The 27,649-nt window shown below is 40.7% G+C and overlaps 1 protein-coding gene across 11 annotated transcripts in view; it reads left to right on the forward strand.

Annotated features, from left to right (window-relative positions):
* The window catches only part of LNO1 (Nuclear pore complex protein), a 47,689-nt gene extending 20,372 nt beyond the window's left edge, over positions 1 to 27,317 (forward strand). For 4 of the 11 annotated variants that reach the window (XM_020661933.2, XM_020661936.2, XM_088865702.1 and 1 more), the window contains 10 exons: positions 122 to 1,103; positions 10,177 to 10,329; positions 10,512 to 10,569; positions 11,638 to 11,771; positions 11,852 to 11,976; positions 12,647 to 12,995; positions 13,758 to 13,941; positions 14,046 to 16,007; positions 16,883 to 17,042; positions 26,965 to 27,317. In XM_020661933.2, the coding sequence (XP_020517592.1) occupies positions 122 to 1,103; positions 10,177 to 10,329; positions 10,512 to 10,569; positions 11,638 to 11,771; positions 11,852 to 11,976; positions 12,647 to 12,995; positions 13,758 to 13,941; positions 14,046 to 16,007; positions 16,883 to 17,010 (4,075 nt within the window). In that variant the 3' untranslated portion in view covers positions 17,011 to 17,042; positions 26,965 to 27,317. Of the gene's footprint in view, positions 1 to 121; positions 1,104 to 10,176; positions 10,330 to 10,511; positions 10,570 to 11,637; positions 11,772 to 11,851; positions 11,977 to 12,646; positions 12,996 to 13,757; positions 13,942 to 14,045; positions 16,008 to 16,882; positions 17,043 to 19,839; positions 20,595 to 26,964 lie in introns of all 11 variants that reach the window. The other 7 variants (XR_002279429.2, XR_002279428.2, XR_016054910.1 and 4 more) reach the window with 7 other exon arrangements.
* Positions 27,318 to 27,649: the final 332 nt, after the last annotated feature.

Below are 27,649 nucleotides of genomic sequence, written 5' to 3' on the forward strand. Positions count from 1 at the left end.
AGATGGATTGAGATGGATTGTGTTTTAATTTTTTTTTTAAGAGCGATAGAAGCCCAAGGTTGCTTTGTTTTGATTCTAGATGGTACTGTTCGACTTTTTTATCATCTCAATTTTTTTGCAGTATTTCTGCACCACCAGCTTTGCCTGAGGTGCACTCTGAGCTGCCTGATAGTGTGCGGGATGCAGGAGCACGCACTTCAACAATTTCAGATGTTGGACATGAATTATCTAAAACTGCATCCATTTCTTCCATTCTTGATACCCAGGATGATTCCATGACTTCACAGGTTGAGGGAGTGCTTGGTGGAGCTGAAGAATCAGTGAAGAAATATGCTGCTGGAGAGTCTGAGCCAAACGAGAATTTGAGTTCCCCATTTGTGTCATATCAATCATCAAATAAAGCAACAACGATGACCTCAATTACTTCTGACTATGCAAGTCCATTTACCTTTAACAATGTAGAATTGAGAAATCAGGGGATTTTGACATCGGAAGGCCGTGATAAACAAAGGTTTAGTACTACTGCAAGTCAAAATCAAGGCACTGCTGGTAACAATGCAGATACTCTTAGTGGAGAGAAACCAATATCAGGAATGTTTGATATACAATCACCTCTAGTGCAAAGCTCTGCTCCTGGACTGAAAGATTCTCCCAATATAGGTACTACAAAATCTGTTTTGGATACTACTGATATTGAAGTGAGGAATAGCTCTATGATTAGAAGCATCGCTGTTAACACAGCTGCTATTATGAAATCACATTCTCTAGGTTTACCCAAAAGAGATGACTCGGCGAAGATTTCTGTGGACAAAACTAGATCCATTGGCTTTCCAACAGTTGCATCTGAACCCCAGTCTGGTGGAAACTTCTTTGGTTTTAAAAATTTTACTGGCCCATCTTCATTGTCATCTTTGGCTTCTAAGGGAGACCGCCTCATTTCTAGTCATCAAGGAAATGAGAAAAATATTCTTTCAAGTTCACGACAGGAGGTTTCTTTGCCTAGGATGTCTGGCAATTATAATGAAGAATTCAAGAACATTGGTAGAGGTCACCAGCCTCCCGGGACTGTGGACTCTGTGGACTTCATGAAGGAATTTGACAATGTAAGTTTTATTACTTGCCCTATATGCTCTTGATGTTTCTGATTGCTCTTAATTGTAGCCTTATATTCTCTTTGATTACTTCCCACATCTGAATTGATTGCTTGTAGTCTACAATTTCCATATTGGATAAGCCAGACCCTCAACTTGTCTGTAGTCTTTCATCCAGGAATACACAGGAATTGATCAACTTGAAGCCACCTAATTGTCATTTTCTCTTCTTTCCATTCTAGACAGGGTGTTTCATTTGGGGTAGTGATTGTTGCATGTCTTCTTAGTAAATCATGTTATTTTTTATCATTGAATTATATGCCGTCCAAGTATCTGTTTATCCAGTTACATGGTATCTGTAAAACTGTTTCTTATGGTTCCCAAGTCATCGCAATTGATTGATTCCAACATCCAAGATTCAACTCATTCAACCAAAAATGTTTGTTCCACTTATTTAGGACACTCGTAGGGAATTGAATGCTTTATGTCATCTCTTGGCAATACCATACCTATTGCTGTGTAATTTGGGGGCCTCTCAGCCTTGGCTCTTATGTATCATTAGTGATGGGAATTATTTTCTACCGTCTGGACTCTTTTATTCCACTTTGATGAGCTTCCAAACAGCTGGTTGTCACCTTCAATCTTCCATTTTCACTCAACCTGTCAATCAGTGTATGTGGTTGGCTCTCCATAATGAAGTTTTTAAATCTTTTCCTAACTCATCCATGATGGCTACTTACTGTTGTTTCTAATATTGCTCTTCATGCATCAATCCAGAGCATAGTTGTCGGATCTCCCAACCTAAGTCTTCATCCCTCTCTGGAATCTCACTCCTTCGCTTTTTTTTGAGGAAGGTTAACTTTATGTTAATGCAGTATAAATGTACAGAAAGCACTAATTCTATAGTAAAGGGAGCCCACAAGTGGGTGCTCAAAGTACGAAAGAAGTAGGGCAAATTGAAATGAATTGCTAAAACCAAAAATAAAAAAAATCCTTAATACAAAAATGGGTCTTATGTGTGAACTGCGGAAATGTGATGCTGCTGGTGCACCTTCAAGGGTGAGGGAGAAGGCCATCTGGCAGTCCTGGAAGCCCAAGTGTGAAACACAGCGAAGAAGAGATAGAGGTAGGTAGTAAAGAAGAGTTGGAGTGAAGGAGAAGGAGAGGTTAAGGGGAGAGGCAAGAAAAATAGAGCTGAGTGGGCTCAGTGGACAGCACCATAGTTGAAAGCCCTTAAACTTGTGCATGTGAACCAAGTATTGGCTGCACTTCCTGCCTGTGGTATAGCGTGGAATGAGGCAAGAAGATGAGAAAAGAAAGAGAAGAAATGACGAGAGTAAGAAGTGAGGTTAAAGAGAGAATAGAGGAGAGGTAGGGAACAATGAACGAAAATTCGGCCGCCCTGTCGTCTAGGCAACATTTTTTGAAAAAAACACCTAGTTGTGGACTTGGCGGCCTATCCTAGGCTGCTTTTGCTAGGCACCCTCCTAGATGGTGTAAAAGGCTGGTGCTTAGGCGCCGCCTAGACCTGCACCAAAAAATAGTACTAATTTGTAATTATTAATTTATTGGTAAACCAAAAAATAATAGTAATCTAGTTTTAATTAATATATTGAAGGATTAGAATTTTTATGCCACTTGTTGTTTTGCATGTAATAGTAATTATTTATTCATCGATAAATCAAAAAATAGTATTAATTCATAAGTATTAATTTATCGAAAATGGTTTTTGCATGTGATGGTAATTATTAATTTATTGGTAAACCAAAAAAATAATATTAATTTGTAATTATTAATTTATCAAAAATGCTTTTGCATGTAACAATAATTATTGATTTATAGGTAAACCAAACAATAGTATTAATTCATAATTAATAATTTATTGGTAGAGCAAAAAATAGTATTAATTCAGCGTTAATTAATATATGGAAGGATTAGACGTTTTATGCAACCTGTCGAAAATGCTTTTTGCATGTAACAATAATTATTAATTTATTGGTAAATAAAAAAATAGTATTAATTTGTAGTTATTAATTTATTGAAAATGCTTTTTGCATGTGATAGTAGTGTTAATTTGTAATTATTAATTTATTGGTAAACCAAAAAATAACATGAATTCAATTTTAATTTATATATGGAAGGATTAAACTTTTTATGCCACCTGTCGTTTTGCATGTAACAGTAATTATTAATTTATTGGTGAACCAAGAAATAATATTAATTCGTAATTATTAATTTATCAAAAATACTTTTTGCATGTGATAGTAATTATTAATTTAATGGTAAGCCAAAAAATAGTATTAATTTGTAATTGTTAATTTATAGTTTCGTAATTATTAATTTCTAGTATGTACAAAAAAATGGGGGGAGGTGTGGGGGATCCAATTTTTTTAAAAAAGACAACACAAACCTTTTTTGGGCCTGGGCGCTTGCCTAGGCGGCCCAGAGCCCAAATCGCCTAGGCGGTGGTCGCCAACGCCTTTTAGAACATTGGTAGGGAAAGAAAAGGAGGTAGAAAAGTATGGGGGTGAGAGAAAGCAATGACTAGAGAAGGGCGAGAGAATTAACGGTAAGCAAGAAGAGAGACTGTGGAGAAGGAGAGTGAGGAGAGAATAGAAAAGAGAGATAGAGACAAGAATGAAGCCTGATTGAGGAGGGGGAAGAAGGATGAGAAAGAATGAGGAGCCGATTAGAGATTAACATTAGAAGCTAGAGGAAGGAAGACTAGACAGAAAATAGGGCAAGGCCAGTTGCTGTCATATTATTTGCTCTTCACCTTTCTAATTTTATTTTTCTTCTTTTTTTTTTTTCTCTCTATCCCTCCTTTTTTAAAGCAAGGGAGAGGTGGAGCAGAGAGAAGAGAAAATAATTAGAGAGAAGTGGAGCTAGAACCTGGAGCTAAGAGTGCCATGTCTTTAGCTAGCCTGTCTGCTGTTGAATTAACTTCTCTGTGTATGTGTATGAAAGAAATAGAGTTAAGGATCTGATAAAAAATGGGTGCAAGGCGCCATGGAGGCTGGCTAAGGTTTGAAGCCCAAAGAATAATGTTGCTAGAGTCGGCCTCTACTAAAATCCCAGCATATGAATGAGTTGTTTTAGATGCTCTCTTGAGGACTTCGAATAATGCCAGGGCTTTCGCTGTGGTGAATTCTAAAGCTCCCAGGTAACCTGGGAAAGAAAAGAAGACTCGTTCAGAGTTGGCAAGGGCACCACCAAACCCGAGGGACCACTATTTCCAATGGAGGATCCATCATAGTTAACTTTAACCAAGCTAAAGGGTGGAATTCTCCAAACATCCCTTTAAGTAGCTTTTTTTTTTTTTGGAGGGTGTGTGTTTGTGCAAGTGAAAGGAGGTAACCCAATTAGTGTGGGAAATTGGTTAGGTTGTGATATTTGTAAATGGGAATAATCTTGGCCCAGAAAGAAATCAAGGCCATAATGGAATCAAATAGGAGGAGAAAGATGTCTAGCTGTACCCCAGAAGATTCTTGAGTTCCTTTGGAACTAAATAGACCACAATAGAGCCAATATAGAGTTGCGCCATAACATATGACCACTTCTAGGGAATGGGGGAGCAAAAAGAGTGGAGAAGAGTTGGGGTAGAGAGGCAGGGGTGACCCATTGGAGATCAAAAAGCTGGAGGAGGGAGGACCACATGGAAGAAGCGACGTCACAATGGAGCAAGAGATGAGGAATATTTTCCTTGTCATGAAGACAGAGGCTGCAACGATTGGGCAGAGCAAGGCTATGCCTTTGAAGCTGGTCAAGGGTCTGGAATTTGCCCTACAGAAGGATCCAAGTGAATGCTTGGACCTTAAGAGGGACAGAGATGGACCAAACTTTTTTTAGGAGGGGAGAGAGATCCAAAGGGGGAGGGGGAGAGGAGTAGAAAGAGGAAGCACTATAAGTTCCAACTGTGTTGGGAGCCCAAATGATGGAGTCTTCATTGGAGAAGATAGAGAAGAAAGGGGTAAGCAAAAGGAGGGAGTTGAGATAGCTAATCTCGGAGTCTTTCAGATTTCTCCTGAAGATAGGTTTCCATACCAAATTTAAATCCCTGCATTTCACATAAGTGGCCACAAGGGCATCTTGGTTTGTGGCTAGGAGGAAGAAAAGGGAAGACTAGAGGTTGGTCTCCTATCCAAAGATCCTTCCAAAATCTGATTTTAGATCCATCCCCTATCTTAAATCTAATGAAGGTTCTGAAGGCAGATTTGAAAGAGGATATCTACTTCCATGCATCTGAAGCACTGTTAAAGGAGAACAAGGTAGCCAACCATCCTCTCCCATACCATATTATTACTTGTTTCTAGAGAAGAGTGTGTGGGGACGTGAATCTCCACCATCATTTGCCTAATAAGGCAGAATTCATTAGGGTTATGTTCTTAATGCCTAGGCCACCACACTTTTTGGGGTTACAAATCTTATTCCAAGCAACAAGGTGAAATTTATGACCATTGGATTCCCCATTCCAATGGATATCCTGCATGAGTTTCTCAAGGCGATTGTCTACAGAGGAAGGAATCTGGAAGAGAAACATCTCGTAAATGGGAATGTTAGCCAACATCACTTTGATGAGGGTTATCCTTCCTCCATGGGACAAGAATCTGCCTTTCAAGTTTGCAAGCTTTCAAGAGAACTTCTCTATGACATTGTCCCAAAGTTGTTTCTTAGGTTTTCCTAGACAGAGGGTTAGGCCCAAATAGAATGAGGGTAGGCGCTCGATGGAACAAACTAAGATCTTCTAAGGATTGAATTTTAGGTTATAGGACCTGCACTCCCAACATTTTAGTTACGGACATATTGACCTTCATCCTTGTGGTAAGCTCGAAGCATCTGAGGAAGACCCAAAGATTATCTAGCTATGAGGGTTCAGCCCCATAGAAAATTAAGGTGTCATCAGCATACAAAAGATGGGAGATGACCAAGCCAACTCTAGAGGTTTGGAACCCATTTGGCAGGCCCTGATCAAACAACCTGGAGATGGACTTAAAGAAGAGTTCTCTTATGAAGGTGAACAAGAAAGGCGAGAGGGGGTCTCCCTGTCTAAGATCCCTATAGGAGGGGAATAATCCCACTGGAGAACCGTTAATAGTGATGGAAAAGAAAGGATTGGAGATACAAGCTTTAATCCAAGATCTCCACTTGGGGCCAAATCCCATGCAATTAAGTAGCTCCCAATCTATACGATCATAGGCCTTTTTCCAATCTAACTTGATGGCGAGGCCTTTGGATCCTGAGATAAACCTAGAGTGAATAGCTTTATGTGCTACGAAGGTACCATTAAGGATTTGGCTATTAGCAACAAAGGCTGATTGCACAAGAGATATGATTTTGTGCAACACCTTTTGGAGTTTAAGAGGCCAGAGCCTTGGAAGAATTTTGTAGGAGTTAAGTAGGTTAATGGGGCGGAAGTCCCTCACTTTTTCAGCCCCTTCAACCTTAGAAATCAAAGAAAAGTACAGTTCAACACTGATTTAAGACAACTTCTATGTTAAAATTCATTAAAAAAAGTTAACATGTCAAGGGCAAGGGCATCCCAGAATTCTTGGAAAATAACAATAGGGAAACCATCTGGACCAGGGGCTTTATCGTTGGCAAGCTGAAACATCCTCAAGGGGGAGGGTGAGAAAGGTTAAATCACCTAGCAACAGTTTAGGAGTAAAAGGGGAGGAAAAGAGTTTTTTGAAGAACCTTATAAAAGTCCTATTTATGTGGTCAGGCTCAGAGGAGGAGCAATCTCCTATTGAGATGTGAGAAATGCATTCCCACGTCTCCTAGAGCTAGCAGTTTTATGGAAGAAGCTTGTATTCCTATCCCCATCCTTAATCACTTAATCTTGGATCTTTGGTACCGTAAGGTTTCTTCCTATTTGAGGAAATGAAGGAGATTCTGTTTGGCAGTCAATCTATATAAGGTTTCTTTAGTATAGAGGGGTCTTGACTCTTCAAGGACATCTAAGCTCTGGATCTGTGCCAAATAAGCTTGAATATGCTGTCAGAATTTCCTAGGATTCCTCCAACCAAAAGAGTTCAAACCTAAAAAGCCTGAAGGCACACTGAATAGGGCTGGTGTCTAGAAGGATGGGTTTATGGTCAGCGGTGATCTTGGGGAGGGTAGAGGAATGGGTGTCAGGAAACCTTTCTTCCCACTCATTGGAGATGAGGAGTCTATCGATCTTAGTCACGACATGCACTGAGGTATGGTTGGAGTAAGTGAACGAAGCTCTAGAGAGGGGAACGTCTAAGAGGGGGACACTATTAATGAAGTCTGAGAATGCTCTCATGGAGGTAGTGATGTTGCCTTTGTAGCTTCTCTCATGGGTTCATCTGACAACATTAAAGCACCAAGGACCCAAGGAACATTTGCAGCCGGAGCTTCAAATAGTAGCTTAGTTCATAACTCTTGCCTTCCAGTGGGCAACCTCCCTAATCAACGAAAGATTTGAGGCCGGGAGCTTAGTTTCGAAAAGAGCAAGGAAATCAGTATTATGGCCCGATACGAGGGAGTGAACAACACTACACTTGAAATGACTACCAAGCCCCCTAATAGTCCAGCAGAGGATCCTCATTTGGGAGAATTTGGGGGTTCTCCTTCTAGACCTTCTATTCTTAGGGTTGTGAGACATAGAGGCTAGAAAAGGAATGTAAACAAAAGAGTGCTAAGGGGTATTGTAATTGATACTTGAATGCAGCTTGGCGAGCTCTCTAAAGCCTTTAGGGAGTTTAGGAGAGGGAGTTACCTGAGAAGCACCAGCGTCTGCTCTAAGAGTGTCAGCAAGGTCGGAGATGTTACCATCATACACATCCCGTTCAGATCATGGTTCCCATACCAGGCTCTCCTCTATCGATTCTCGCTAGCTCCCTGAAGTCAACTGAAGTCAAAGATTGGATATCAAAGTTGAACTCCTCCCTTGAACAGGAGATGGGTTGCAAGATTGAGAAGGTTCAATGGGGGAAGGAATGGAGGGAGGCAAATCTGGAGTGGAGGTTGTGCTTCTTAGGGAAGAACCTGCAGAGGAGTACATGAAAGAAATAGAATTTCAGCTTGTGTAAGAGCTTGCCATTTGGAGTGACAAAGAATTGAAGTGGGGGAATAAAGAGAGGAATCCTACTTGCTGATGAGTCGTGGGCGTTGATAGCTAGTCTCATCTCCAACGGGAGGGGGACTAGTTGGGCTAAATCCAACTCCTGCCTTCTTCAATCCTGGGGTTAGGGAAGGGAGTAGCAAATGAGTTTGATTGAACTGGGGTGGATGAGGAGGGTTTAGAGAATACGTAAAGGGGAATGAGCGTTACTGTAAGGATGCGGGGGAGGGGAAACTGGGGAAATGGATGTAACTAGGAGTTTGCATGAACGACACTAAGGGGTGGGGTAGCACAGGAATGATGGAAGGGGGTGGGGTGGGAATGGAGGGAAGGCAAGAGGGCCGGACGTGGTTGCAGTTTGCTTCTAGTGTCATCTCTGAGAAGGAAGATGGATGGGACAAGGTTTGTGAGGAAGGAGTAAGGGGCAAGAATAGGGGTAAAGAAGAGGGAAAGGGGGAGGAGGTATGGAGGTTGGCATTGTAAAGAACGATTACAAGAACTGGTGGCTTGCAGGGGCTCATTAAGAGGAGGGGTGGAATGAGAGGGATGGGAGGAGTATAGGGAAGCAGAGGAAGGAGAGGAGGTTGGGGAAGATGAAGAGATGGAACAAAGGGGTGAGATTGACGGTCTTGAGATGGGTGAAGTATAGGGAGAGGTACACTAGGTGTAATTAAGGGGGGGGTGGGGCAGGTGGGCAAGTGAGCAAGAATGGGAGGAGATGAGGTGTATTAGGTAGGGAGATGAGAAGGAGGGAGGGGGATTAGTGTGCCGCCAGATTAGCCACCTGGATGGTTGAGGGCGAATGGTAGGATAAAGGGGAATGGGTGTGCACTTGGGGTTAGATGCATAAATTAAATGCATGCTGAGGCATGTGGTTAGAAGGCGGCGCATGTTGAGTGATGGCAGCGCTAGCAATAATTGAGGGAAGGGAGGAGTGTCCAATTGGGATGGGGGTGAAATAATACTCCTTGGGAAGGAGTAGGATTTGGCTGCGGAGTGGGGGAGGAGTTAATGCAGGTATTGTAGAGAGAGAACAGGTGGCAGGAGGCGAAGGAAAAGAGGAAAATGACTTGCCAAAATCATCATTACTAACGGGATGGGGTGTTCGAGGAGCGCCGGGTGAATCCCAAAAAATGGAGATCGTTTGAGGACGTGACACGTTAAAAGGATTGAGACACTGTGGACTACTGAGATTCTGGGTGAAGTGTGGAGTAGGAGCACCAAGAGTAGAAATATTGTGGTCCATAGCAGTGTTTTTATGTTTTTTGTGGACTACGATGGTCTAGCCTTTGTGGTCAGGGACAGAGGATTCATGGATGATGGGAACTGATGGACCATGTATGGAACTCCTAACCTAAAAGGGAAGTCCATTGAAATGCAATCGTAGAGTGGAGGGTTTGGAGTATGAAAGGGAGGATTCCATTGGAAGAAGCCCAAGAGATTTTTAGGGAGCCCTCTAGACCCAGCATGTTCTCATTCCTTCGCTTTGGAAAAGGGATCTTCTGAAGATCACGTTTTTTACATTTTGTGATCTCTATCCCAACCTCAAAGACCAAGATAACAATCGCAGTCATGATTTTCTTTATTTATAGCCCACTAGCAATGCAACTATATTTTTAGTATTGGTTTCATTGCTTGGTGACCATAATAATGAGAAACCTACCGAAAAGAGTATATATAATCCTAGAATATATTTTCTCTATAAGGTTCCGATTGAGATCCCCAAAATGTTGCGATGAGATCTCTAACATTAAAGGATCTCATCCCTAACATATACCTAGACAGGCGACACTCCCAACCATAAGGATCTTCTATCCTTTCACGATCCCACCCTCATATTGCTGCTCCCTTTCTCGATCCCATCAACTATGGTCCAAAGTTTCCTATATATTCTGTGATTTTTATGGCTTTCACGGGTTTAGATATGAATCCTGAATAATTTCTTGAAGTGTAATTTGTTTTGGTGCTCCTAATGGAATGTGATGTTTCATGTTCCAGATAAAGCATATTGGAACACAACTGGATAAGCTTTTATCTATCATCAATGAAGAAGGTGGCCCTGGTGAAGCTGTTACTGTCTTCCGTAAAAGTTCTATTAAAGCATTGGAAGAAAAATCGCAGAACCTGTTGAGAAGTTGCAGAGTTTGCAAGGTAATGATGTCCTATAGCCATTCATGATACCCACGGTGATCTTTGACACATCAGTTAGTGTTGATGACTCTTTATGAATCAGATTAGGCTTAATTGTAAAGAAATAACTGAATAGTTGAGTGGAAATGAAGTTTTGTGGCTTGTGAGAGTTTGTATCAATGAAATTTGCTGTCCTCCTGCAGAGCACAATTGAGAAAAGGCATGAAGAAATGCAATCTCTTTGGGATAAAACTCTGCAAGGTAATATCCAATGCTCCAAATTAGTGGTTTTGCTTGGGATAATTCCCTGTTACACTTCTTGAAGTCAACTTGCTGATACGATTCTTGTTAGTATTGTGCAACATGCTTTTGTATAAAAGATAATGAATGTGCCATTTAAATTTGCTTTCTCTTCTTAGTGGTGGTCACGGTCTTATTAATTTCCCATGCAGACCATTCCAGATCTTTTGATTGATGTTGCAACGCTCACATCACATAATTAGGAATTTACCTTGAATACATGCCAATGCTTTGGTTAAGGTTCTATACATGTTTGATGCTGATGGTGATTTCCCTTAAGTCTCTTCTACATAGCCACATCTCATATCCTCTAAGAATCATTTAGAAGCTCATAATTCTTTCTTTTCGCGAATATATCTCCATGTTATCATGGCAACCCTGACTTTCACATCACATAAAGTAAGTGCTATGAAAGCACTCTGACCTGCTAGTTGGATTGTAATTTTAAGTCAAAAGGTGAAATCAGCCCTGATGAACTAAAAAATAATCATCAAGAAATTACCCAAAAAGAAAGTTGTAATGAGGGCATTACTAGAGGTTACAACAACTTGTTACTAATCTACCAGATTTGGTTAATTAAAAGTAAAAAAAAAGTAGTAGTTGATGAATTTTGGTTTTTCATGTATTGTAGTGCATTCTACTTGTCACAACAAATTGTTACTAATCTACCAGATTTGGTTAATTAAAAGAAAAAAAAGTAGTAGTTGATGAATTCTGGTTTTTCATGTAGTGTATTTCATTCTTCGCTTTGTGAGGCCAATTTGAGCTTGAAAGGTTGACTTGAATGGTTATAGGGCCTCCTTTGGTCATACTGAGCCAAATCTAATTGTCTCTAGGTTTGTAACATTGGGTCTCTAAGCTTCAGTTATAAAAATTGAGTCATAAATCTTACAGAATGCGTATGTGTCAAAATAGAACACAGTTACTGCAAAAATGCAACCAATGAGCTGGGTTTCCAATTTTTATATTATTAATTTGCTTGCACTTTTACCTGCTTCTCATTTGCCTGAACCTGAACATTCCTTTCAGTTGTTGCTTGGAGACTGCATACGGAAAGCATTGTTAAGCAAGCTGCTGATGACCAGTATTGGAAGTCGTGGAACTGCCAGAATTTGAGCCCTGAATTTGAGCTGAAGAGACAGAAAATAATGAAAGCGAGTCAGGTATTTTTGTTTTTTTGCGTTGACAAACTTATTTCTGTTGTATATGCATGCCTGAGATTGTTTTCATGAGACCTTTCCAGAATTTGAGGTGTCAGTTTATAGAACTGGAAAAACATTTCAATGCTCTTGAGCTCGATAAATTTGGTGAAAATGGTGGTGCTCTCAAGGGACGAACAGCATTTCAAAGGAGTGTGCAACCATCAAGGTCTGCCCAAAACTGAAATCCTTTTCTTGATGAAGTGTTTCTGTAATGCTCATGTTGCACATTGACATCAAGAACCAACATTTTTCCTTTTGTTTTCCCTAGATCTTTATAGTTTTGGAGAATTTGGGAAATCTGAAAAGTGTAATGTTTGTAGCTGTACCAAATGTCATTGTACTAACTGTAGTTAATTAACATAAATGACAATATGGTATATTTGTCCTGTGACTAATCATTTGCATTTGACATTATTTGTTTACTATGAATGTCGTTGCTGACTCCTATAAAATATCCACATTATAAGCTTCTGAATTTTCAGAGTTAAGAATAGTGCTTGGCATGGCAGTCAAGAAACTGTTCTTTATTGGTGGAGCTGGGCAAATTAATTTAAAAACTTTAGGGTGGTTTTCTTTTTTTCTTTGAGGGGAAGAGGGGAGGGGTGGGGAGAGGGGGGTGGGGGAATGGCTTTAAGAAGTTTCAACTTATGCCAATCTGTCTATAGACATGTTATTTTTGTACATTAGGGGTGCATATGGACAGGTATAACTAATCATTTGTAACTATAAAGAAAAAAAAAAACTATATGACTAGTAATCTACAAGTTCTGAATTTTCCCATTAGTACCGAACCTGTACTAATGTCTGTTGATATGATCACTTTTCCTTTCGTGCAGACAAATCCAATCCTTGCATAGTTTATACAACACAATGAATTCGCAATTAACTGTAGCTGAGCGGCTTGCAGATATCCTCTCGGACCAAATGTCTGCATTAAATATTGAGGCTCCATCTGTAAAGAGACGGAATGCAGCAAAGGAGTTGTTTGAATCCATTGGTCTCATTGGTGGTAGTGACCTTTTTAAATCCCCAGAAGTAAAAGAGTCTGAACATTCTTCTTATGCAAGCAAGAAATTTTCTTCATCTTCATTCAGCTCAACAAAAGAGAGCCCTCCAAGAAAGTTGTCAAGTGCTCAACTATTTGAGCCAGAGACTGCAAGGAGAAGGAGAAACTCAATGGACAAGGTAATATTTTTTTCCCTTTGTTCCTTTTTCTATTCATGTTTAGGTGAACCTTTTACTCTCTTTGATGGTTGTAGGCTCTGCATCCAAATCTGCTTTTATAATCTTGTACAAATACACACTAGATTATGCATGGCATTGTGGCTTTCTTCATTGTTGGCTTTTAATCTTAACAGTACCTGAAACCAGAATTATTGAAAATGAATTGATTAATTGTTGACTTGTAATAATATTTTGGTGAAACTGAAAGCTTGTTTTTGTTGTTACAATCTTTTAAATATGTGTACCACTTTGGTTTCAAGTCATGAAATATAGATTTTTCTTTTATCAGCCCAATCTTGGGGATTGGCAGAATGCATAGCAGTGATTTAATTTGTCCAGTAGTTACTAAGAAGCAGTTAGAAATTATTGCATAAAGATCAAAATATTATGTGCTTCCCAAACTCAGTTGTGACAATATTTGCTTCGTTGGCTCTTCGACTTTTTTTTGACGGGGCCTGGTAAAAGTTAAATATCTTTCTGTGGTTGATTATGAGCCTTGCCTACCTTTCCCTTCCACATGAAATGTGATGGGGATTCCTTGCACTGTCTCATTATCTTTTCTTAAAACACTATTAGATTTGGCACATAATTCCGCCTTCTCCATTTATTGCTTCTTTTGGCGCCTTTAGTTAGTTAATTTAGCAAATGCAGATAGTCAATGGCTTGGCCTAGCATGGAAAGACTGTCCAATGCTAATGCGATTGCTTGTGCTTGATTTTGCAGAGTTGGATCAATGTGGAGCCTCCCAAAACCACAATAAAAAGGACTCCACGAGAGGAACCTTCTTCAGATAAATTATCACTTGAAAAGCTTCCAAATTTGCGAAACAGAATTGGCTTCTCACCAGCTCGCCAGAAGGAGTTTACACCACCTGCTCGCCCATTATTTCCTTCATCTCCTGACAAAGGTTAATATGACACTAAGTTCCAGGTTATGCTGTAGTTAATGTTATCCAAAAATCATTGATTTGCTAAAAGTTCTCATTTTCTATTTTTCTTTGGTTGGCTGCAGAGATTCAGGAGATGTCACCTGTCCATGCGATTGGCTCGGAGACACCTGGATCCTCACCCTCATTTTTCAAATGGTCAAAACAAACTTCTGAACCATTGCAAATAGCACGATTGATATCTCCAAAAACCCAAGGTTTGCCAGAAACCATTCCTCAAGCATCGACACCATCATCAAGCTCTACTGGCGCCCAAGCTGTATCTGCACCAGGTTTCTCTGATGGAAAAAACATTTCTATCACGCACAAGGAGCATACGGGTTTTTCCAGTAGCCAAGCTATAATGGATACCAAGACACAGTCCATTACCCAACCCAAAGGTGCCAGTCCCATCAAGCAACTGTTTCCATTTAACACGGCCATATCTTCCACAAGTGAGCCGATGAGAAACACAATGCATGCAAAGGATCAAGCAAAAGGGTTTTTACCCCGTATGAGTATTGAAACAACTGTTACTCCAAAGTTAATGCCAGCAAGTGCAAAGCATGAAGCAGCTGAACCTGAGAAAATACCTACTGTGCCCATGAAAAACACGTTCGAGCAAAAGGATCAAACGCTAACGGACAGCACCAAGCATAAACCTGTAAAACTTGAGGATTTCCATGTTTTACCAGAAAAGAGTTGGACTTCACCAATCTCTCCACCAAGAAATGCTTCTTTTGCTGATGATCCATCTAAAAAGCCATTTCAGTTGGACATTTCATTTAACAAGGCCGAGTCTGTGGGAAAACCAATTTCACCACCTGTATCAGTGTCATCTGATTCTTCACTTTCTCCACCTGTCTTAGCATCAATTCCACCTTTCTCGGTTTCTCCTGTTGTTTCCCTGGCACCACTGTCGTCGCCTCTCTCTTTTAAACATCTTCAAACAACAGATAATCCACTAATCACTTCTGGCTTGACTGGAGCTAGTACTTCTCAACCTTCTCTAGATCTAAATAGGCCCCTTTTTTCTGATGCATCAATGTCTATGACAAAACCCAGTGCAGAGACTACTACCCAAACTGGTTCAACCTCATCACTTTTTGGGGCTTCTTCCACATCATCCCTTATTCAGATATCACTGTCACAGAACTGTCCTTCGACTACTGTCCCCCCAAATCTAGGTTTTGTTGCTAGCTCAGGGCCCGGACTCATATCATCACCCTCATCAACAAATGGGTTTTCAAACACAATTACAAGTACATTAGTAAATCTATCAAGTCCAGCACCTATTGTCCCTGCAGTTTCCCCAACCCCCAATATGGCCCAACCAATACCCACCAATGCAATTCAACCATTAGCTGACATGAAGAATGAGACTTTGGATGCTACCATCCTTGAGGAGGATGGGATGGAGGAGGAGGCTCCAGACCCAACAAATGACATGAGCTTGGGATCATTTGGTGTTTTTGGGCTTGGCTCATCTTCCCCGACTGCCTCGAAACCCAACAGCCCATTTGGCACCCCATTTGGCCCTTCAACTCAAACAAGCACTTCATTTTCTCTCTCTATCCCTTCCGGGCAGCTATTCAGGCCTGCGTCTTTTACCCCACCCTCAATTCAACCCACCCAACCAGACCCAAGCGTGTTTTCTTCTCCATCAAAAAGTGGGGCACCTCCAACTATGAGCGCCTTTGGCCGACCTTCACAGATAGGTTTGGGTGTGAGTGCCTTTGGGCAGCCTGCACAGATAGGTTCAGGTGCAAGTCCATTTGGCCAACCGTCACTGGTTGGGGGGGGTACGAGTGGCTTTGGCCAGCCAGCACAAATACGGGGAGGACCACAAGTTCTTGGATCAGCTCTTGGAGCTTTTGGACAGTCGAGGCAGCTTGGTAGTAGCTTACCAGGAGCAGGATTTGCTTCTTCTTCTTCTGGGTCAGCGAGTAGTGTTGGTGGATTTGCGGCCATGGCGACGGCTGGTGATGGGTTTGGAGCAATGGCCTCGGGTGGTGGGGGTTTTGCGGCTGCTGCAGCGAATACTGGAGGTTATCTTCTTCTCTTTCGTGAATGTGTTGATGTTGCAATGGTTTCATCTTCTTCATTTGGAATGCTTGTTGACAACCTTTGTTTTAGGAATCTTTCGTTGAGATGTTTATTGGGCAATAGGAAGATCTCAGAAAAGGTTATACACAAAGAATCTGTAGGAAAAAGTAGGAAAACTGAAAAGTAAAGAAGAACCAAAGGGGGAAGAAGTTTGACTTTTTTTTCTTATACTTTTAAAATTTAGTTCTCTATAAACTTGTATTTTTGTATTTTCCTTTTAGTTTAGAAAATGGAGATTATTGCATGCATATATTTTCATTAGGTCCAAACTAGCAAGGAGGACAGGGGGGGTAGAGAGTGGGGTCATAGAGAGCGAGAGAGTGAGAGTTGGGGCATGGAGAGAGTGGGAGAGTTTTGATAATAATTTTCAATTCTTCTTACGTAATGTTTTTCAAACATTTTCTGGATTCTCATAATCACGCTGTGTAGTGGTGGGCGAGCAGGTGGGCAAGGGAGGGAGGGAGATGGGGATGAATTTATTCCAATAAGACATTTATTCCAATGCCTAAATACAGTTGGGTAGGGCATTTTTGGAAAACAAATTATAATGAAAAAGGGAATTTGGATACTGAAGTAAAGTTTGAGGGCAGTTTCTTCCTCAAATCCCATACATGACTGATCCCGGAACCCATTTTTATGATATATTTTACGAAATTATTGCAGGGAGAAAAGTTAATGAAGAAGAGTCAAGCATTTCTTTGATACTTTGCTTTGACAAAACCTCAATCATTTTTTTGATAATAGGATCGTGCTTACATTTGTGCCTGATTTCAGAATTAGATGAATAGAAAAACAAATGAATTTAAGGTTTGTGCAGGTGGGTTTCAAGCTTTTAGCAACAAGCAAGGAGGAAGCATGGGTGGTTTCTCTAGCTTTGCAACCAGCAATGCTAGCCATAGCACTGGGAATGCACCAACCAATATTTTTACCCAGATTAGGAAATAGTCTTGCCATAAATTATGCCTCTTAGTGCCGTGGTAAGTCATTCCAAGTAACCTTTTTTTCTCTCTTTAGTACTTCTCGTTGTTCTTTTTTTTGCTATTTTGCATCCTGTCAGCAATTGGTGTATTCACATAACAACGAGAATAGAATGTATGACCTTATTTTTATTATTACATGTTTGTTTGTGACTATGTGTTAGTCTCTACTTTGTGTTCATGGTTGCGTGTAGATAAATGTATTTATGTGTGTGTGTGTGTGTTCTATGTTTGGACAATGAATTGTTAGATGATAGTCACATAGACTGTTGCATTGCGTTTAAAACCTAGATTGGCCAGGTGAACCGGCCATTTGAAAACCGGTTCGGATTGACAAATCAGACCATTTCTCCAGTGTTAGTAGGGGTCCAAAAAGGTTTTAAAAAAATTGAGACAATAAAAAAATGAAAAAAATAAATGAAATATGTTGGAATCAGGCGATCCAGTTGGTGTAGATCGCCCGATTCCCTGACAGAACTGGGCAACTCCAAGGGAAGCGTATTGATTCTTGGTTCTGATAGGAATCGGGTTAGTATACATCGATTCCCGATCTAGATCTACCTGATCTATTCCATAGTTTCTATGTGTACATGCATGTTGTGTTCGTGCATGTATGTGCCCGTGTGTGCTAACGCACAAGTATATGTATGAGATTTGGATATGAATTGCTAGATAACAGTCTCATGCATTATTTTAGGAGCCTCGTGCATAACTTGTTTCTGTACTGGCATGTGGTGTGTGCATGTGAGAGCACAAGTCCATGCGCTTTTGTTATATTTGTAGAATGAATTATTAACTGGCTGTTTCGTGGATTAATTAAAGAGCCTCTTCCATAGCATTTGTGTGCATGCGTGTAGTGTGCGTGTGTGTACGAGCATGCACGTATGTGTTATATTTTGGTAATGAATTGTTAGATGGCAAGTCTCATGGATTATTGTAAGGCCCTCCTCTATAGAATGTATGTGTGCATGCATGTAGAGTGTGTGTGTGCATGCAAGCGTGTGTGTTTGTGTGTTATATTTGGATAACAAGTTGTTAGATGGAAGTTTTATGTGTGTGTGTGTGCACATGCTTATCGCAAAAGCCTCCTCCATTGCAGTTATTTGTACACGCATGTAGTGTGTGCGTGTGCATACGCACTGCATGAAGAACTGTTAGATGACAGTCTCATAAATTATTGTAAGAGCCTCATCCAAAGCATGTATTTGTCCATGCATGTGTTAAGTCTCTGGGTTTGTATGTGCATGCCCTTGCATGTGTTTAATATTTGGATAGTAAATTTTTGATGGCTGTCTCATGGATTTTTGTTAGAGCCTCTTCAATAGCATGTGTGTGCATGTATGGTGTGTGCATGCTTGCACGCCTAAGTAAGTGTGTGCTATATTTGGATAATGAATTGTTAGATTGCAGTCTCATGGATTATAGTGAGCCTCTTTCCCAAATGAATATGTATGTGCATGTAGTATGTGCTTGCATGCATGGGCATGTTTGTGTGTGCATGATATTTTGATTATGAATTGTTGGATGGCAGTCTCATGCATATTGTATACGCCTCCTCCATAACATGTATATATACATACTGAAAATCTATCAATTTGTGTGCATGCGCATATGTGTTTGTGTTATATTTTGATAATTAATTGCTAGATGGAAGTTTCATGGATTATTGTAGGAGTCCTTTCCTTTGCATGAATTCGTTCATGTATTTAGCAAGTTTGCATGTGCGCATTTGTGTGCTATATTTGGTAAATGAATTTATTTTGTGGTTGTTTCATGGATTATTGTTTGTGCTTCATCCATAGCATGTATGTGTAAATGTTTGTGGTGCATGTCATGAGCATGCCCACGCTTGTGTTTGTGTTATATTTTGGTAATGAACTGTTAAATCACAGCCTCAACTATTATTGTGAGTGTGACCGCCATAGCCTGTACGTTTAAATTCATGTAGTGTGTTATGTGTTTTTGGATCAGTGCATGCAAACCCCTGTTTTTGTTTGTATTTGGATAATTAATTTGTTATATGGCAGTCTCATGGATTATTGTATGCCTTCTCCATTGTGGGTTTACTTGAATGTACAGTGTGTGTGTGGGTGTGTGTGTGTGTGTGTGTGTGTGTGTATGTGTGGGTGTGTGTGTGGGTGTGTGTGTGTGTGTGTGTGTGTGTGTGTGTGTGTTTGTGTTATATTTGGATGGTGGAGTATTAGATGGCAATTTCATGGATTGTTAGAAGAGCTTCCTTGTAGCATGTATTCACAGATGCATGTTGTCCGTCTTTTGTGTGTCTGCACATTTGTATTTGAGATATATTTGGATTATGAATTATTAGATGGCATTCTCATGGATTATGTGAGAGACTCTCCTGTAGCATGTACTTGTAAATGCATGCAATGTGTGTGTGTGCGATTGCCCGCATGTGTATGTGCACACACATGTTTTTCTGTTTGTTATATTTGGATAACGAATTGTTATTTGGATGGCGATGGATTTTTTGAAAGCTTCCTCACAATAGTGTATGTGGGTGTACGTATTGTATGTGCGTGTGTATGCCCACTCGCATTAGTGTATGTGGAACGTAGTTATACAATTAATTGTTTGACAGTCACTCTCATGGTTTATTATATCAGCCTAATCCTTAGCATTTATGTATAGATGAATATAGTGTTTGTATGTGAGTGCATGTTCGTGTGCATTTAGTTATATTTGGATAGTGAATTGTTAGAGGGAAGTCTCATGGATTATTTAATAGCCTACTCTACTTCATGTATGTGTAAATGCATGTGGTATGTATGTTCCACAGTTACCGGAAGCCGGAGCGGGAACAGCTTCGGGGTCGGGAACGGGTGCGTCGGATCGATGGCTGCCCAAAGTTCTAGCTCTCGGGGAGTGAGTTCCGATGAGGGTAAAAGTAGCAAAAGGCGATCCCATTTGAAGGTGGAGCACATTCCCAACACTATAGGATCTAGATCCTTATGGGGACACAGTCCGTATACAATGGGATCGTGTTCAATTGCAATAGGATTGTGCTCCCATCCGGAATAGGAATGAGATCTCATTTTAAGTTGAATCGCGTTCCTATTTTGATAGGATCGAACTCCATTCAAGGACAAATCACGTTCTTTGCATGATTGGTTCCCGCTCCCATCAGAGAACTCCACTTGTATCAAGAACCCAATCCCATTGCACATGGATTCATGTTTCCACTACGTATTGCAGCCCGTTCCCACATTAACGGGATCTCGTTCTGGTTTATTCTAGAACTCATTGGTCACCGCTTGATAAGGATGGAGGTCCGTCTACACAGGGATCGCGCTACCAAATTTTGAGGTTCGATGACCTTATTTATTCAGGAACGAGATCTACACTCTTCACGAACGTGCACCGTGGTATGTGGGGGTTGAGATCCTTTTGTTCATCGGAGCGAGTACCCTATAGAATGGGAGCGAGATCCCTAAGTAAAAAAATTTCGTTTCGAGTGAGATCCCAGTAATGGAACGTCGGAGCTAGATTCCAGAGCCGGAGCGTCACCCTGTTGGGGTGCTCCTGGTAACTATGGTATGTGCACAAGCCTATGTGCATCTCTGTTTATACTTGGACAATAGATTCTTTGGTGGCTGTGCCATGGTTTATTGCAAGAGCCTCCTCCATAGCTTGTTTCTGTACATGCATATAGTGTGGGTGTGTGCATGCACTTGCGTGCTTGTTTTCGTCTTATTTTTAGATAATGGATTGGTTTTTTTTTGGATAATGAGTTGTTGGATGGCAGTTTCATGAATTATTGTTAGAGTATCCTCCATAGCATGCTTTTCTACAGGCAAGGTTTGTGTGTGTGAATCCACGTGCTTCGGTGTGTTTTTGTTATATTTGGATTATGAATTGTCCAAGGGCAGTCTCATGAATTATTCTGAGGAACTCTTCTATAGCATGTATGTCTACATGCATTCTTTTTTTTTGGATAAAGTTTACAGTGTCATTAATGAAAAGAAAAGTACAAGATATTTGGGGGTAGCTAACCTTTACACAAAAGAGGTGCTACGCTGCTCCCCACAGGCGGGGAGTTATCTACACAGAGAAAACCCAAAATAAACAATCCGAAAGTAAAGAAACAGCAACAAGAGACAGAAAGCTCGTGACAACTGAGAGTTGGCTAAGCAAAAGGAAAGGGTTTATAAGAACACATTTTTTACATAACGAGGGAGAAGCTAGAGTAGGGAGAGGCAAAAACAGCAGCAAGCTTAAGGGGGTCCCTGGTTGTCCGAAAGATCTGCTCCATCATTGGCCAAGAGATCTGCGAGAGCATTGCGCGTCCTGAATATATGCGTCCAGGAGACGCTGATATCCCTGCATAAGCATTGTATTTCATCAAAAATGGGCAGTAGGTACCAAGGTGGTGCAGACTTTCTGGAAGCCCGAGCAATAACGTTGTAAGAGTCCCCTTCAACAATCAGGTGAGAACCCCATGACGGGTCGAAAAACTTGATCCCAATCAGGAGTGCCTTGGCTTTGGCATGTTGGGAATCAATTAAGCCCAGTGGTTCAGCAAACGTGAAGATGATATTCCTTTCAAAATCTCTGAAAACACCCCCGCCCCAGAGGGTCCAGGGTTGCCCCTAGAGCAGCCATCGAAGTTCAGTTTGATAGCTCCTCTTAGGGGTGGTTGCCAATTGCAGGGTTTGACTGGTTTCTTGGGCTTATGGTAAAGGATATTTTCCCAATGGCTAAGAAAGGAGTTCGAGGAGAAACCGGCAAACTCTTTGTGGTTGGTCGCCCAAAAAATAGTCATAGTCTTGATCTTGTGGAAAAGAGCAGACAACGGTTGGTGAAGACCTTGGAAAATCTTGTGGTTTCTATCATTCCAAATTACCCATATGCAAGCAGCGCTAGCAGCCTTACAAAGGATTGTACTTGCTTTAGGCCAAGGCATGGCGAAATCAGTGGACAGTAGCGAGGGCACCGAAGGCGGAGTAGCCCATTGAAAGCCAAAAAGGCATAGGAGTCTCCGCCATAGTTGTCTCGCCTGCTCGCAATGAAGGAAAAGATGGGCATTGGTCTCTTCCTCACTAAGACACAAAATACACCTGTTAGAGGTAGAGATACCCCTCTTTTGCAGTTGGTCCACAGTTAATGCCCTCTGAGAGCAAGTGATCCAGTTAAAGGTCCGAACCCTTGGGGGTGCTATGGAGGGCCAAACTTTGGCAACTAGCGATGGAGGGTTGAAAGGCAGAGTAGGAGATTGGATGAGTCTTTTGTAGAATGAGGCGACTGTGAAGCAACCAGAGGGGGATAAAGTCCACAACAAAGAGTCACTACCATAGAGAGGAATCTAGATTTCATGGAGAGCTGCTTAGAGTTGGTTAAAAGAGGCAATTTCGTCGTCAGAGAGATTCCTCCTAAAAGGAGTCCACACTCTTTGGCCGCCAATTAGGACCAATTCATCCGCTATTGTTGAGTGAGGGTGTGAAGCTAGGGAGAAGAGGCAGGGGTATAAATGTTTGAGGGGAGAAATACCCAACTAAAGATCAGTCCAAAAGTTAACTTTGGACCTTTCTCTGGCATAATGTCTGATGACGTTCTTGAAGAGGGCTAAGGATTGGGAAATGGAAATCCATACTCCTGAAGCACTTCTTCTATGTCTCTCTAGCGGCACCCAGGAGGAGTCAATGATTTTGTTTTTGTGTTGAATGAGTTGAGCCCAGGTTATGTTTTCTCAGGATTTTAATGCTTAGTTCTCCTTGTATTTTCGGATGGCATACTCTCTCCCAAGAGATAAGGTGGAACTTCTTCTGTTCTGTTGGCCAGACCATAGGAAGTTCCTGGATAATTGTTCCAGACGATTGGCAATAGACGTTGGCATGTGAAAAAAGGACATAAAGTAAGCTGGGATATTCCTTAAGGTGGCGTTAATAAGGGTTTTGCGATATGTTAGAGATAGGAAGCTTCCTTTCCAACTGGATAGACGCTTGTCTACCTTATCAATCACCTTGGACCAAAGATTCTTATTTGGTTTGCCTAATCCCAAAGGAAGGCCAAGGTAAGAAGAGGGTAGTTGTTCAACCTGGTAAGGCCAATTTGGGATAAGGGATCTGATTTGATCAGGTGTAATGGCTACACCCATCATTTTAGATTTATCCATATTTATCTTAAATCCCATGGCTTCCTGGAAACATCTAAGGAAAATCCTCAGATTATCAATTTCACGAGGTGCTGCATCTTGGAAGACCAAAGTATCGTCTGCGTATTGCAGATGAGATACTACAGGTCCTTGTGAAGAGCTCTTAAATCCTGAAAGCCAACCTCCCTGATAAAGACGAGAGAGTAACCGACTGAAAACTTTCGCCACAATGGTGAAAAGAAACGGAGAGAGGGGGTCCCCTTGACGAAGTCCCCTAGAGGACGGGAAGTATCCTTTGAGAGAGTCATTGATAATGATAGAGAAGTGTGGATTGGAATAACAACCATTCATCCATTTTCTCCACTTGTGGCCAAATCCCATCCTGGCCATGGTTTGGTCGAGGAGGGACCAATCCACATAGTCGTAGGCTATTTCCTAGTCTATTTTGAAAATAAGCCCAGGTTTCTTGGAAACATGTCTGGAATGGATGCACTCATGGGCAACCAAAGTGCCATCGAGTATTTGCCTGTCTTTCATGAAGGCTGTTTGGGTGGGTGAAATAATGAAAGGGAGGACCTTTTGAAGTCTGGTTGCAAGCACTTTGGAGAGAATTTTGTATGAAGAGTTAATAAGGGTAATGGGTCGAAAATGTTTCAATTCCTCTGTACCTTCTACTTTCAAGACAAGGGCTATAAAAGTTGCATTGATAGCTTTGTGAATGATTCCCCTGGAGTGGAACTCTTAAAAGAAGGAGATGAAATCTTGGTGAAAGGTATCCCAGAAGAATTTAAAAGGCGAAATGGGGAAACCGTCCGGCCCAGGGGCCTTATCTTTTGCAAGATTGTTAATAGCAGCAAGAATTTCAGTCTTTGTGAAGATACTTTCTAGCCAGGAATTCCACTGGGCAGGAATAGTGAGAAAGTCCAGAGAGGTCATCCTAGGCCTGCAGGCTGTGGGGGCTGTATAGAGGTTTTTAAAATATCCTAGTATGGCTTCCTCGATGTCCCCTGGGTGAGACAAAAGTATGTTATCCTTTTTAAGGAAGGTGATGGTGTTTTCCCTTCTATGATAATTGGCAATTCAATAAAGTTAGCCTATGTTTAAGTCCCCCGCTTACAACCATTGCACCCTAGAGCGTTGAAACCCGTAGAGTTCTTCTTTCTTAAGTTTTGAAAAGTAATCCAGACAAGCAGAAGATCTGAGAGAAAACTCTGGTTCTGTAAGGGGTCTGGAGTCCTCTAAGGAATCAAGGGACTGGATAACCTGGAGAAGAGAGTTTTTCAAAAGAGAGTAGTTCCCAGGCTGGGACGAGCTCCAGTTCTTCAGAGCTACTTTAAGTAGCTGAATTTTGGTCTGCAGCCTGTACCCCGCCCTTCCTGAAACAAGAGTGGACATCAAATTCCACTAGCGGGGAATTAATTCAAGACCTCTCTGAACTGTGGCAGCATCGAAGAGGATAGGGCAGTGGTTGAAGGTAGATTTTGGTAGCGTAACGCGTGAGAGCCAGGGAAAGCTTGCTCCCATTCGACTGAGAACAGGAACCACTCAAGCTTAGAGCGAATGGGTATCTGAGCATGGTTGGACCAGGTAAACCTATTCTCTTGAACAGGAATGTGTTTTTTGTATTTCTGTAACGAGTTGTTGAATTTCCGTCTCGTGTATTGTTGTAAGGGCCTCCCCTATATCATGTATTTGTACATTGCATGTGATGTATGTGCCACAAGTGTGTGTTTCTGTTATATTTGGATACTGAATTGTTGAGGTTATACTCATCGATTATTTTTAGAGCCTGCTATATAGTATGTATGCGTACATGGATGTTGTGTGTGCTATGAGTGTGTCATGTTTGGATTATGAATTGGTTGTTGGCAGTGTCAGGAGTTGAATTGTTAAATGGAATCTCATGGGTTTTGTAAGAACCTATTCAGTAGCGCAAATGCATTGCTGCATGTGGTTGTAGGAGTACACGGGTGTGTTATATTTGTATGATGAATTGTTTGATGGCAGTCTCATGGAATATTATAAGAGCATCCTCCATAGCATATGTGTAATGTATGAGTGTGTACATGCATGCTTGTGTATGTGTTATATTTGGAAGTGAATTGTTGGATGGAAGTCTCATAGATTTTATGTGAATTTTTAAGAGCATTCTCCATAGCTTCATCATCATCATCATCATCAGAGCCTTTTCCCAACTATTTGGGGTGGGCTACACGAATCCTAGTCCGTCATTCTGCTCTATCAAGGGTCATACCCTCAATGGGGCTATAAGTCGCCATATCTTTTCTCACTACTTCCAACTTTGTCTTTTTGGAACTACCCTTGTCCGTTTTGAGCCTTCCAATTGAACTAACTCACTCCTCATAATATGTGTTGTACTGGGTCTGCATTGCACATGACCAACCGATCTTTGTCTACTTTATCTCATCTTATCGTGTATTGAAGCCACACCTAAGTTCTCAATGTATTTATTTCGATTTCTATCCTTTTTTTAGTCTTCTCCATGGCTTGTATATGTAAATGCATGTTGTGTGTGAGTGCACGTGCATGTGCTTGTGCTTGTGTTTGTACTATATTTGGATATTGCATTGTTAGATGGCAGTGTCATGGATTATTGCAAGTCTTGGTGTATATGCATGTGGTGTACACCTGCTTGTGTGTGTGTGAGTGTGCATGCGTTAGATTTAAAAATCAATGACTTGATTATTATAAGGGTCTCCTTATCCTATTTGCCTACATGCATGTACAGTGTTTGCATGTGTGCACTCATGCATGTGTTTGTGTTGTAATTGGATAGTGAGTTTTTTATGCAGTCTCATGAATTGTTGTGTGAACCTCTTCCATAGCATGCAAGTGTAAATGCATGTACTGTGTGTCCGCACACACGCATGTCTGTGTCATATTTGGATAATGAATTGTTTAATGGAAGTATTATGGATTATTGTAAGGAAAATTGATTCATGCGGCTAGACCGCATTTCTACAATATGCGGTCCAAAAGGTATAAAGCATCCATCTTAAAGATGGATGCAAATAGGTGGTCCATCTAAAAACAAGTAAAACCAACGGTCCAAATGTTTTCTTCATATAATTATTATTTCTGGTTTTCACTTCTTTTTTTCATTTTCATGATCTCCATGTTAAAGATTATGTATTATCTAAAAATTAGGATCAAATTATATTTAAAATATATATTTATTGCCAAGCCCACATTTCTACAATATGCGGGCTGGCTGCATAGAAACTGTGTCCTTATTGTAAATTTTTGTAAAAGCCTCACCCTTAGCATGTATCTGTACAAGCAGGTATTCTGTGTGAGCATGCATGTGTATTTTATAGTTAGATAATGAATTGTTGGATTGCAGTCTCACAGATTGTTCTAGCAACCTGCTCAATAGCATGTATGTGTACATGCACGTTAGTGTGTGTACGCACACGCGATGCTCGCATGTGCATGTGTTGTCTTTTGACATTTTTAATATTGAATTGGTTGATGCCATTATTGGTTGTTGTAAGAGCCTCCATTATATGTGCATGAATAGTGTGTTTGTGGACATGCACGTAGGAGAACATATGTATACATCCTTCAATTCGGAGTCAAATATGAATTATCCATGTAAAAGGAATTGTAGGGCGAAAATATGATGGAAAATGATTTCCTTTTCTTCTAGAAGTTGTGTATACTATCATGGCATAAACTGTCACCATGTATTTTGCAGATTCGAAAGAAAAAACAAAACATGTTTGTCTGGAAGTTTGAGTACTGATCTCAAAAAATGTTTCGTAACTGAGGATTGTGAATTTCCATGTGCAGGTAGATTGTAGAGAAGAAAGTAAGCGTGTGGATCGATGCATAGTAATGGGAATTAATCCAGATTGTCTTGCCATTGACTACGCTTTACATATCCTTCTTGATGTGGCGTTTTTGCTGCATGTGTTCTTTAACACAGTTGAACAAACTTTTTTTTTTCCTTCCCTTTTTTTTCATTTTGTTGTCTAGTAGATAATGATCTTTGGCTTGTGGCGATCCACCACTTCAGAAATTTCGGATCTTTTTTTCTTTTCTTTTTTCTTTTGTTGAAATCTCATAATAAATGAACTTTAATGTCACATCACGGGTAAATATCCTATTCATTTTAATGCTGTACAGATATATCATGTTTAAAAGGCCAGATTTTTTATTTGCACTTCTATTACTAGTGTTCGAATTGGGCATTGAAACGTGAATATCAAAACCAACATATATACCATAATTGGATTGAATTTGAGCGGTTGCACGAAACCATGAGTGCATGGAAAATCACGGAGCAAAAAGAGTCTCTGTCTCTCTCACTTAACCATAAAATGGAAAAAAGGCCTAATTTTGTGGTACTTTTGGCATTGGGCAACAAGTGAAGAAGCCTGCAACAATAATTCGAGGTTATGAGGGCACCCATTTTCCTTGTTGGACCATTTGAAAAACCTAATCACCACTTCATCTACTTCCCATTGAAACAAAA

Source organism: Amborella trichopoda, chromosome 1 (assembly GCF_054954075.1).
Source record: "Amborella trichopoda isolate Santa Cruz 75 chromosome 1, AtrichopodaSantaCruz75HAP2 v2.0, whole genome shotgun sequence".
NCBI lineage: Eukaryota > Viridiplantae > Streptophyta > Magnoliopsida > Amborellales > Amborellaceae > Amborella > Amborella trichopoda.